We start from the raw sequence: 14,080 nt of genomic DNA, 5'->3' as shown, positions 1-14,080 counted from the left end.
GACCCTGTTCAGATTCCGATATTAAACATGTGTCATCTTCACTGTTGTCTTGATTTATCACTTTTTTCTGTGAATCTTCGTTTTCTTTATCTTCCATTTCAAAATATGCAATCGAACAACTAGAGTTTTCCAACAAATCTTCTTTTCTTTTCAACTCTGCAGCTGTGCGTTCTTTTTTCCGCTTTTCCTTACGTAATAATTTGATATCTACTCCCAACATACAACCTACTCTACCTTTCTCCCTTTGCTTAATTAAAAATTCTCTATCTTCGGCTATTTTAATCTCATTTAACGCATTTAAAGTGGCAATATCGAAAAGGTCGTCTAAATCTTCTTTAAAATTATTTTCTTTTTCTCTCTGCCGTTCAGTATCTCTATTTTTAGATTTTTCTAAATTTCTGACATTATCGTACAAAGATTTTAATTTCGAAATACAGTTTGAACGGTTTTGAACTGGGATTCTTGCTTTTTTCCAAAAAACGACCACTTCATCAATAGCTGAAGCACTGCTGTCATTAAGATTTAAATTTACCACTCTCATGCTATAAAAAAGTACACTCAAAACATCTCGTTTACATGGTAATTTACTACCGCAGATTTGATTTTTCATCACTCCAACTAGATAAATATTTTTCCGAAAAGTGGACATTTTAGCACTTTTATCAATTACTTATATAGCACGTCTTTTCTTATGCACTTCATGTACGAAACTAAAACGAATGTAGCATTGAAAAAATAATATGTAAAAACAAAATTGCCTTGTAGAGACTTGTAGTTGCGCTTGTAGCGAATTCAGAATGCACTTGGTGGTTAGTTGCGCATAGCATCGTCATAGCATGTTAGACAGTCAGATGCATGAAACTTTAAGGCCAATCCGGCACATGTTAATATTATCGGATTGAGCTGAAATTTTGTATTTTTGTAATGTTTTGGTGTAACTGAACAAAATTACCAATATATTTGAAAAATATGAACTTTCGAAAATAAGGACCACCCTAATATATATATATACATATATATATATATATATATATATATATATATATATATATATATATATATATATATATATATATATATATATATGTATATATATATATATATATATCATATATATATATATATATATATATATATATATATATATATATATATATATATATATATATATATATATATATATATATATATATATATATATATATATATATATATATATATATGTATACAGTGGTGGCTCAAAAAATTAGAGCCGCCCTATACTCTTCATAAAATACGTATTTGAAATACCTAATTGTTTGTAGCTATTTGACTTCAATTAGTAAATGTCACATATATGCATTACGCCACATCTTGGCATTATTTTATCATAGTGGCAACACATTTTATTGCATTGTTATGAAGTTAGTAGCATTTGAGTTATTAACGGTAGTTTTTTGAATACACGTGGATTTTCGACAGCAATATTTAGTCCAAGAACAAATTACTTTTATTTTCATATTTTTCACTGAAAATTATTTTTATTATTTTTTCTGAACAAAGGTAAGCGCTTCTTCTAATTCAGCGTTTAAAAAATTTAATATTTTTTTGTCTCTATTTAATTTATTTTTCAACATAACCTAACCCTCTTTTTTTGTTATCTTTAAAGCAATGGGAAAACAAAAGGATATTTCGCCATCTCTAATTGGACTGATTCATGGTCTTATATTGGCTGGAAATAGCTCTAATAGACAAATAGCAAAGAATGTAAAGGTTTCTACGGCAACAGTCGATAGAATTAAGAAAAAAATGTGGAAAAATGAACCATTGTTGTCACAAAAAAAAGAAAAACTGTGGCAGACATCGAGTGACAACCCCACGTACAGATAGAAAAATAAGAGATATAGTGGTGGAAAATAGGAGAAAATCAAGAAGAGTTCTTAAAGAAATCCTTAATGAGCAAGGAATATCAATTTCTTTGGGGACTCTTCGTAGAAGATTGGTAGAACAGGGCTTCAAAGCTTGTAGACCTGCAATCAGACCCAAGCTCACTGAAGGTATGAAAGAAAAGCGCCTACAATGGGCAAAAAATCATTTACACTTTACTGTTGATGATTAAAAAAAGGTATATTTGAAAAAAAGCATTCTTATAAACTGAATTCTTTTACATATTTTGGCTACTTATTAAAAAAATGGTGTTTTTTAATTTTTATAACTTTGACTTTTAAGGTTTGTTTCTCAGACGAATCCACTATAGAGATCATGATGGATAAAACCAATTTTTTGAGAACAGGAGAAGGCGAGAAGTTTAATGAGGACTGTTTGGTGCTAATAGTAAAACACCCACTCAAAATAATGGTGTGGTCTGTTATAAGTGGCCAGGGAACAGGAAGGCTGTATATTGTACAAAATACGATGCGCCAGGATCAGTACATTAAAGTTCTCGAGGAACGCCTCATACCTCAGGCAAAGGAGTGGTTTCAAGATGGAAAATTTATTTTCCAACATGATTCGGCTCCATGCCATAAAGCAAAAAGCGTATCTAAGTATTTAGACAACAAAAAAATTACTGTTTTGGTCAGGAAATTCACCAGACCTAAATCCAATAGAAAATTTATGGGAACTTTTAAAGCGGGAAATGTCAAAAATTTTGGTAACCAATAAACAAAAATTAATTAAAAGATTAATTGAAGTATGGCACCATAATGAAAACATTAAAAAACAGTGCTTAAATTTGATAGAGAGTATGCCAAGGAGAGTTGCAGCAGTCATCACAGCTAAAACAAAATATTGGTGTCGATGTAGATGTTAAAGTGTATTTTTTTTTTTGTAACAAAACATAAAAAAGTTATCACCATTTTTTTTCTAAAATACCTTAATGTTCATGAACCAATTGATTTAGAAATTCAATGTATGCCAAAATCGGTGATTTTGGCACCTAAATCTTAAAAATGTGGAAACTTTATGGTTGCTTTATTTTTTTGAGCCACCACTGTATATATATATATATATATATATATATATATATATATATATATATATATATATATATATATATATATATATATATATATATATATATATATATATATATATATATATATATATATATATATATACATATATGTATATATATATATATATATATATATATATATATATATATATATATATATATATACACAATAATATTTTTTTTATAAAATAATGAAATTCTTAAAACTTTAATAAAATTTTGTTTCTTTTAAGACCCAATATAATATATTTTTAAATAACTTGTTTTTGATAATAATAAGAATTGTATATATATATATATATATATATATATATATATATATATATATATATATATATATATATATTTATATATATATATATATATATATATATATATATGTATGTATATATATATATATGTATGTATGTATATATACATACATATATATATATATTCATACATATATATACACACACACACACACACACACACACACACACACACACACACACACACACACACACACACACACACACACACACACACACACACATATATATATATATATTATATATAAGTTCAGGAGTACCGGAGAGAGTTCCCAGTCGCCACAAAAGGAGGCTTACTTTAATCCAAAATATGTATTTGAAGTGGATGTATCATTTCAATAAATAAAAAATAAAGTATTAGGATAAACTATATCTTTATTTTACGTTTTCATTTTAATTAGTATGTTTTTATACTAAAATTTAAAAAAAAATGCGTAATTTTATGTTTACAGTCGAGCGTACATTGTCGTTCTTATAGGTAACTGCCTTACATTGAATTTCATAACTTCAGCGTTGATGCGGCACGTGTTAATATTAACCGATTGAGCTGAAATTTGGTATATTTTCATGTCTTATATAAAGGTACATTCTGGCAAATAATTTCAAAACAATTCAAAATAAAAATTTTTTCCTTATAAATAAGGACCACCCTAATATATATATAATATATATATATATATATATATATATATATATATATATATATATATATATATATATATATATATATATATATATATACAGGCCTTGGCGGGAGTAAATGTGCGCTAGAGTAGAGAAAACCTCTCCTAAAACGAACATGGCAAGCCATGCAAGCTGCTCCTTTAAACAGCTTCTTACGAGAGCATTTGGTGTTTGCACGACCTATATGTTTATTTATAAAATATATTGCCTATTAAATATAAAATTCAGTTTTATACTTGTTACAAGCATATGTTTGTAACGTTAACGTTATAAGATTATATACATAACAAGCGTCATTTATTGCGCAGTGAAAAAATTCTTTAGACAAGCGCTGTCTTTAGATTTTCACACTAGCTATCCGTTTATTTATTAACAAAATTACTTATTTGATTAAAAATTTGACTATAAGAGCTATAAAAGTTTTTACTGTTTATAAAAAATGTTTTATATTTTCTTATTGTAAAAGAATGCAGGCATTTTTAGAATTATTACAATAATTAAAAATTCGAAAATAAACTAAAAAAGTGAATAATATATTAAAATAATTAACATATAAAAAATATAACTCATTAAATAAAATAAAAATCATTACACGATAATTTAATACTTCATCAATGTAACATTTTTATAAAAGTGACTTCGTGTTTTTCATTTTAGTTACAACAATAATTATTCTTTTGAGAGAAAAAGTAATACTTCTGCGAGAACCATAAATTGCTTCCATAAACCGTTTTAGGGGTGTGGGCTAAAGCTCTCGCTTCCTGCCGAGGCCTGTATATATATATACATATATATATATATATATATATATATATATATATATATATATATATATATATATATATATATATATGCATACATATATATATATGCATACATATATATATATATATATATATATATATATATATATATATATATATATATATATATATATAATAAAATACATTTTTATTTTTCTGTTTCTTTATATTCAGTAAAAATGCTTAAAGAATGATATCATAGCTGTTAACATTTGCTTGAAGAGATAAATTAAAAACTACAACTTCTTGTATATATATATACATTTTAAAATTGAGTTATAACTGCCTACTAACTTTATATGTCCTAACATTATAAAGTAATTTCAATAGTTACAATTGCAGTCAGAAACGCTCAAAACAGTCCTATAGCAATAACTCAAATTTTTCAGTTTTGTAAAGCTCCTCTCACATGAAGCCACAGACACACAGATCGTAAGAAATAACTGTAGGCATAGTGAGAGTATTGGGAGAGACTCAAGGAAATCCCAGTCAACTATGAATTTTAAAATATCAAATATTGACTAGTCTTTAGCTTTGTGGATATCAACATCTGCTGCCGTCATGTGTCTTCTCAGCCTTGGTATTTCTTTTAAAAGCTCTACTTCTAATAACTCATCATAGAAAGTGGTCAATTTTAGAACTGACATCCTCAACTCTTCTTCAGTTGCTGATAGAAGACTCTTGGCTTGAACAGCCTCAAACATATTTGCTACTTCCTTGATCGCTGTTTATCTGGTCTGCAGTTCAGAAATAAAACGATCAATACACTCCAGCATCGCCCTATTGTTTTCTTTTTTTGTATAGTGAGTCCAGTATCTCTGAGTTGCTCCCCTGTCATTTTCTTTTAGAATCTTAATCTTCTTTCTACTGTTATTCCAAATTGGTCTGCTTTTCAAAGTGCCTCTTTAATTGCATGCTCCACTAAGTGACTGCGCTTCTCCAGCAGAAAAATTCTTAATGCCTCTAACTTGGTAACTACTTTGTCAAGAGTTAAGCCTTTAGTCTGCATATACTGCTGTGTCAAATTAACTTCCTCAAGTACAGTCCAAAAGTAATGGTAGCACAGAAACGTGAAATCGCAGACAGAAGGTAAAAGACCTTGTGCTGCACCTCTTTTTTCCACATTTTCACAAGATCACAAGGAGCTTCAATTGCCGCCACACATTCATCAAACTTATCTTTCACCGGTTTAACAGCAGCATGATGTGCACTCCAGCGTGTTGTTGATAGCCTTTTAACCGACATTGCAGTGTGTTTAATTAAAACATCCCATCGATGGGTGGAAGCAGCAAAGAAGGAATACATTCTCTCAAGAGTTCCAAAAAATATTACACAAAGCATTTTCAGAAAAATAGTGTTGAGCACACAAGGCGGATGGTCTACGCATCCGTTAAAAATAGCTTTCCTGTTCCTTCTTTTCGGAATGACTTAAACACCTCCATGAATTCTAGACATTGTAGCAGCATTATCATAACCTTGTGCTCTGCACATCATTATGCCATGTCCATCATTTATTTTTTTAAATGTCTAAACAGAGATCATTAGCTTTTTTACCCTTTAAAGGAAAAAATCCTAGAATCACTTCTCTCATTTCAACTTTCCCGTTGTGGATTTTCACATATCTGATCACTTCAGATATCTGGTCAGTGTGTGGTGTCAAACATGATTCCAAAATACCTTGCAAATCTTTACATCATTTAAAAGAATTTCCTTCACATGATTTGCCAAAACAGTAATAAAACCATTTTGAGTTTCTGATGAAAGATAAGATACGGTCACAGATGATTTTACTGTTGCAGATGTACTTTGCTTTAATATCATTAAGTATTCTTTCAACACAGGGTCATATTTAGAAAGCATCTTAACCACCTCAAGAAAGTTTCCTTTATTCAAAGAAGATGCACCTTCCTTATGGCCACGAAATGCTAGATTTTGCTAAGCAAGAAACAATGTGATATCAAGCAACCTTTGAAAAATATTCCTCTATTTTTATTCATCCCTATTCATTACAGCAACACAGTCGGCAACAATTGTTTTGCAAAGCTTAAGGTCTGCTTCCAATGTTTTCCATTTTTCAAGGCAATCTAGACGGTCATCTGATATCTCATGATTATGTAACTTTGGGCTTAACTTCCACCACTACGGAAACCCAGTGACAAATTTTGATGTATGTTCTGTTACATTAACAGTAAAGAGTCTGCAGCGAAAACAGTATAATTTCTCACTGACGAGCGAGTAAACTATTTGGCGAGTAAAGTATTTGGCAAGTAAATATTAAAGCGAGTAAATATTGCAGCATGAATCCAGTTAGTGATTTTAGTGATTCACATCTTTTCTTCTTAGCCTTTTGCTGTTTGCATCCACTAGGCCTCTTTGATTTCTGCACTCTATGTGGCATAAAGAAATATACTAAACTATATATATAATAAATTAGGGACTTAAAAAAATATAAGTAAAGAAAAAGTTATACTATAAATATTGATATATATATATATATATATTAACATATATATATATATATATATATATATATATATATATATATATATATATATATATATATATATATATATATATATATATATATAATATGTTGGTAATGATGGCTATTTATATATTTGGCAAACAGCCAATTTTCAGTTGAATATGATTAGTAAATGATATGATCAATTTTAAGAAGACTTTTTGCAAATGATTTTTTGTTAATCTTTTAATCTTAAAATAATAATAATGAATGGGTTTTATTAATATAATATGTAAATTATTATTTATAAATATATAAGATCAATATATCTTAAATTAAAAGTGCTTCTGAGCTGTAATTGTACAAATTTAAGGTAACCACGTGTTTTATTTAAATTAATTAATATTTAAATTAATTTAAAATAAATGTTTATTTCGCTAGATTTTTAGAATTCGTTATTTTTAGAATTCGATTTTAGAATTCGATATTTTTAGAACTCGATTTTAGAATTCCTTAGATTTTAGGTGTATTTCAGTAGATTTTGGTAAAATAAATTAAATTTTTTATTATTTTTTGGTGTCACTCGGTGCGGCCCGCACCAAGTGACACCGAGTGACACCAACGGCCCGCACCCCCTTACCCCTCTAGCGATGCCCCTGGTTATTTGTTAAGGTTGATTTTAGAATTATTATCATTAAGATAAATAATTCTGTCATATCTTACCGTTACATTTTCACCATTTAAGCACTATTGTTTAACTTCTGCAAATAACTTTTTTCCGAACAGCAACGGTCTCACGAGAAAAGTCATCGTTAATGAAGGAATTCGTGCCTTTTAGTCGATGAGGTTCTTTCGAAATAATTATTTTGTCTTTGTATATCTGCATGTTAAGTACTATTGTCCTCGGTCGTCCATCTTTCTTTAATCCGGTGCGGTGGGCACATTTAATTTCGATATTTTTTAGTCCAAGTTTTTACCAGAGGAATGTGTGAACTTTTTCTTCAGAATCCCCCTATGATTCTTGCCCATTTTCATCAATTCCATCGATACATAGGTTATTTCTTCTTGATCTATCTTCCAGGTTTTGTTGCTTATCCTTTACAAATTTTTCCATATTAGTATGTTCAAATTTTTTATCTACTTGTTTATTATCGTTATGAATTTTTTGTCAACTTGTTTTTCGTTGTAGTTTAGACTATCCTTAATATCTTTCAATTCCTTCGTAAGTTCTTTATTTTTTAAATTATTAAACATTTCTTTTAACATTTTTTTATTTTTGTAAGTGTTACTGCCATATTATATATACGTGATAAAAGTAGAAATAAGTTTTTCTTTAGATTAAACTTGTATATTTTTCCAAATGTAAAGTACAAATCTAAATTTAAATTTTAAATTCTCCTCGTGGTAAAATCGCGTCCGCTCTTGTTGAATTAATGCATACCGATTTTCTCTTCCTGATCATTTTTGGATTATCGCCGCAAAGTACAAGCTCATCCAATCTCTCTACGCAGGCATTAAAATTAAACCAGATGGACTAGGAAAATCTGACGCGGTTACTTATTTTGGTCTCGCTTATATTGCTATTCGATCTGGAAAGCATTCATCATCAATAGCGTATGCTCATTATTTGGATAGAAAACAATTTTTGACTCTACCATAGTTCGATTTCATTACAAAAGTCCCTTTGACTGAGTTAGTCAAGCTAGTAGTTGTATTCAGTATTGATTTAGCGGGATTAATTCTCTCTCATGATCATTATGGAACTCATATAGACTCTCAAGGAGTTCAAATTCATTTTTTAATACCAACTCTCAATCAAAATACTATATATATATATATATATATATATATATATATATATATATATATATATATATATATATATATATATATTAGAGCTGTGACAAAACCAAAATTTTGACCGATACCGATACTGAGTTATTTCCCGATACTGATACCGATACCAATACTGACACCGATACTTTAACCGGCTCTCTCAAAAACAAAAACATGGAGTATTTTTTCATTTTAAAATTTTTATATTAAAAAAGTAGGTTGAAGAGACAAAATCATAAATTTTTAATTTTTTATATTATAGTGCAGAAACATTAACATTTCACCATGAGCTCCTGTTAGCATGAATTCCATCGTGACGGAATCACCGGTTTGAGCTTATTTTCCACATTTATGCTATAAAAATAAAAAAACTGTAATGTGCATATTGTTAATCTATTAAATGTATGTGTTTGTCACACATTGGCCTGAAATACTTCTAATACCAAAAAACCATGAATACATAATAATCATATAATATTAATATAATAATATGCGAGACGGAATCATCAATTTATGGACAAGCATTTTATGGTATATAATTGAAGCGCTTATTGTGAAACAAAAACAAGCCACAAAAACAAATATTTGAGAAAAATGACTTTATTTAAATCTATAAAATCAGTGCTTACAGTAAGATGATTTTATAATTATAGCTCCAATTTTAGGAATTATGCCTCAATATCTTTTTGGCTATTGCGTATACTATTTATGATTATAAAAATGATAATAACTCATTTTTGAAAAAAGTGTGGCTTGCCATTGTTTCACAATAAGCCCTTTAATTATAGTAACACATTTCTGCTCTCCTATTTAAATTTACTTAACTTCACAAGTGTATGTGTGAGTTAAAATACATACCATTTGCAAATAATTAGAAACAATTATAAATTTTTAGTAGATAATACTATATTTATATTAAAGTATGTGTTACAGAATCACATAAATAGTGTGACGGAATCACCTATTAGCCATATTAACAAAAACCTACTGTCTACTCACAGTAATATTTCAAAAGGCGAGTCAATAACTTAGCTACAGAACAGTTAACTATTCTTAATCTAATTAGACAATTAGCATTCATTAAATTAATTAATTAACTATATTATTGTAAATATACGATTTATTAAATCTTGATGGAATTCGTCTTGTACGCTTTAAACCACGACTGCTAACGGTAGGATTATCCATTGGTTCACTGTCTTTCTCAAGAACGGCAACAAATTCTGAAGCAGGTATCTTGCCACTGATAATATAACACACTAATTATAGTTACATAGTGTTATGGATAGGAGAAATGTAATCTTAAAGTTAAAGATACACCAACAAAAATAAAAAAATCTTTATTTACGACATATGTCTTATTCATATCTATTACACGTACCATGTTTATTACAAATCAAAAACTACCTTAATTTTAAATAATTATTTAATAATTATAAAATCTGCCTTGGAACACACGATCTACAAAGTTCTTTCCAGATAAAAATTTGTGCTTTTTATATCTATGAGTACTTGTTAGTGCGACTTTGAATTAAGGCGATGAAATTACCAAAAAATATAACTATATTTTACTATATTACTACTTAGTAAATTACCGGAAATATTGTTTTGAAATCGAAGCTTTAAGAATAATACTGACAGCATCCACAATCGGTGGCGTAGAAATAAAATCCATGCTAGGGTTATAGAAGTTGAAGCTGGAGTAAAAATTTTAATCATAACATGCTGTTTTATATTCACAGCATTTGTGTTCATCATACACTTAACGATGTTCTTTTGCGGAATAACACAATGAACAGTTTGTGAACCTGGAACAGCCGGTGCATCACCCCACAAAAGATCAGCATTCAGCTCACTGCATTTGGTTTCAATTTCATTAGGTGAAATGACAGTAACATTTATATTGCTCTGTACAGATTTAACAGCAGCAGCAAATGATAAAGCATCTCGTATTACGAACTTTCTGGATAACACTTGACGATGGGCAATTCGTTTCGCATTGCCACCTTACGCATCATTTGGCCCTTTGCCATGACTGGTTGCAAAGTAATTCCACTGTAGCTGTAGATCAAAAACTTCCTTCAATTTTATGGACAGAATAAATACAAATTTACTTTTGCATTGACTACTTGGTCCATCGGTCCATATCTGCACAGTATAAACTGTGGTAAATACAGTTTGATAAACTCGAGAATTTTCGCAGCATATGCGGCGATGAAATGTTTTTCATGATCACGACAGTTTGAGATAAATATTTTTGAAATTATTTCAGAGCGATGCCAAATCATAATCGTGTACACAGTTATTTGTTTTTTTTTCCAGTGTACTGACTGGATCTCGTCCTTAAAAGTCGCAGTTTAGTTTTCTGCGAAATCCATCTGCAAGATAAAAGATGTATTGTTTAGCAACTATGCGTCAGCTTTCTGTGATTCGTAATATATAGCTTCTTGACGTTTTATGTAAAACATGTTGTAGAAAGGCAATAAGCTGAGATGAGATCAAATCAATTACATCTTGAACACTACCTTCCAGCAACTCTTTTACTAAATAACTATCATTGTCCTGATTCCACTGATACCAGATCACTGAATTATCTGTATTCTCAAGTTTACTGGTAAAAATTTTAGTAAAAAGACGAAAATCTTTGCACATACCGCATTTGTTAAACATGCAAGCTTCTTGCTGTGAATTACATACACAATTTGATACAAATTCATCTGAATACGTCGGAAATATTTGTGGATATTGATGATGTAAACAGTCCAGTAAAAAAATAATGTTGCTTTGGTATTTACATTCGCATACGTTTTGTGGCATATCACTGGTTATAGTACGTTCTTTGGACGCATCGAGGCAAACTTGGATTTTCCGATAATGTAATTTCGAAATTCAGATTTAAAAGTCTGGTATGCTATGTATACAAGATGGCGTCTATGTATCTCTATGTATACAAGTCTATGTATCTTAAGCTATTTGTCTTCAGTATTATACATTTCCACCAATACTAAAAAGTCTTTCACTCTCCGCAGAAGACGGTGGGCAGCTCAAATACTTTAAAGCAAGCTTTGCTAATAGTGGCATTTCGGTTTTCTGTAATTTCCACCACAACAAAGGATTGCTCTCTTTGTCAATAAGGCCTTCATTTGAGTAGAGTTGAATTTCGTTTAATAAAGTTTCATTTAAAATTGTAGTTTGTGGTTGATCGATTTGTTTAGAATTAAATCCTACAAGTTCTTCAAAGCAATTGTCAAAATCCATTTCTACCATATCTTGTATTCATTTAATACTGTACCATTATTTGCATATTCTGAGTCAATAATTTCTGCAGCTTGTATTACTGAAAATGATCAGTCTGCAGCTTGTGACAATAATATCACAAGCTGCAGACTGATCCTTTTCAGTAACTTTGATATTTTTTATATTTTCATGGGTTGAATGGTTTTTCATATTTTCATAAGTTGAATGGTTATGTTCTCAAATTTTCATAAGTTGAATGGTTATGTTCTCAATACTTGTTTTAGTGGCTGAGAAGGTGTTTCATTTTTGAACATTTTTAATTTGAATCTGAGATCAAGAATTATTGACAAGATTATGTTATAGTTATCATTATATTGCTTGAATCTATTCTCCATTGAATTAGTTAAATCAGTTAGTGTACACTCCAGGCCGATGAACTTGTTATCGATTGAAGCTTTATTAATGAAATGTTTCAAAAACTGTATCTGTGATAGAATATCTGAGACAATAGAATTTTTTTCACTCAAACGAACTGCTTTTTTGTGGAAATCTTTTACCATAACACAAAATTGTCTAATAATCCATTTGTTTGCATCTAATGAAGGAAGCTTACCATTTACAAGTGCATATACGGTTAGAGGTTGCCTTTGTTCATAAATATGTTCTAACATATGATAGGTACTATTCCACCTTGTTGGAACATTTCGAATAAGTTTGTGCTTAGGAACATTGTTTTCTTCTTGAATAGCTTTAAGTTTATGGCAGGCTTGGGAAGAATGACTGAAATGCCGAACAATTGAATGGCAGTTTGCAATCACATTCTTGACTACAGTTTGTTTAAAAATACACTCATTAATTACAAGTTGCAGGTAGTCTAAAAAACAAGGCATTTTATCATATGGGCTACCAATATTGTTAATGCTATATAGCATTAACAATATTGGTCCATTATCTCTGCTAATAAATAAATTTTTAAGGTGATATTTTAAATTCAGCCAAAATACCTTCAATTAGTTCAGCAATATTTGCTGCTGTATGCCTCTCAGGAAATGGAGCTACTCTAAGTCGAACAGTTTTCTGATTAAATGTATTGTCTAAACAGTGACCAATTAGGCTTATGAAGCTTTCATTTGAAATACTGGTCCATATTTCAGTAGTAAAGCTTATGAATTCAGCATTGTGTAATGTAAGTTTCATCTTATCCATTATTGTTGAGTGAATTGATGGTAATACTGTATTGGTAAAATATTTACGGCTTAGAATTATATAATTTGGTTTAAATTTTTCATCAACCAGTTGAAACCTAAATCTTCAACTATGGATAATGGCTAGTTATCCAATGCAATCATCTCTTGTGATGCAGTACTGTTTATAGCCCAAATTTTCTTCAAGCCTAAATTTTCTTGCAATGTTTTCTGAGTTAATTGTACTTCACATATATCTGTAAACAAAAAACGCAAAAAATGTTATTATGAACATTGGAAAGCATAGACACTCATTAACAAGTATTCACCTGTAATAGAACTTCTTAAAGCGTTGTCACATATTTTAATTTTCTTGCTTGAAAAGTGAGAAAATCCAGCTAAAACAAATTCCTAGTCTCTCTCTGTGATTGTTTCTTAATTTCCTCTTCCTCTTTGAGATGTTCTTCTATTAACCTTTCTTTATGCTTTAAGGTGTTTAATCATGTTGGTGGTGTTCTCTCCTCCATCTTTCCCTCCTCTAGAAATCATCTTATCACATAGCCTGT

The 14,080-nt window shown here is 29.5% G+C and overlaps 2 protein-coding genes across 2 annotated transcripts; one reads left to right on the top strand and one right to left on the bottom strand.

The window, feature by feature from the left end:
- The first annotated feature begins 1,798 nt into the window (after positions 1 to 1,798).
- On the top strand, positions 1,799 to 2,643 carry LOC136089830 (uncharacterized). Its single transcript, XM_065815920.1, has 2 exons — positions 1,799 to 2,036; positions 2,222 to 2,643. The coding sequence occupies exons 1-2, from the start codon at positions 1,799 to 1,801 to the stop codon at positions 2,641 to 2,643; spliced, it is 660 nt and encodes a 219-aa protein (XP_065671992.1).
- Positions 2,644 to 12,590: 9,947 nt separating this feature from the next.
- Positions 12,591 to 13,536, bottom strand: LOC136089829 (zinc finger BED domain-containing protein 4-like). The gene is made up of 2 exons (XM_065815919.1): positions 13,335 to 13,536; positions 12,591 to 13,204 (listed from the first exon to the last, which is right to left on the bottom strand). Exons 1-2 carry the CDS (start codon positions 13,534 to 13,536, stop codon positions 12,591 to 12,593), a joined length of 816 nt encoding a protein of 271 aa, XP_065671991.1.
- Between the last annotated feature and the right edge of the window lie 544 nt (positions 13,537 to 14,080).

The sequence above is a fragment of the Hydra vulgaris genome, chromosome 13, assembly GCF_038396675.1.
Source record: "Hydra vulgaris chromosome 13, alternate assembly HydraT2T_AEP".
Taxonomy (NCBI): Eukaryota; Metazoa; Cnidaria; class Hydrozoa; order Anthoathecata; family Hydridae; genus Hydra; species Hydra vulgaris.
The sequence above is the reverse complement of the archived record's forward strand: the minus strand, read 5'-3'. Positions and strand labels throughout refer to the sequence as shown.

Coding starts and splice junctions, on each gene's coding strand:
- LOC136089830 (XM_065815920.1), top strand. CDS start 1,799: ATGAACCATTGTTGTCACAAAAAAAAGAAAAACTGTGGCAGACATCGA. Junction 2,037..2,221: donor CAGACCCAAGCTCACTGAAG/GTATGAAAGAAA, acceptor TTTGTTTCTCAG/ACGAATCCACTATAGAGATC.
- LOC136089829 (XM_065815919.1), bottom strand. CDS start 13,536: ATGGATAAGATGAAACTTACATTACACAATGCTGAATTCATAAGCTTT. Junction 13,205..13,334: donor TATTGCTGAACTAATTGAAG/GTATTTTGGCTG, acceptor CTTGTTTTTTAG/ACTACCTGCAACTTGTAATT.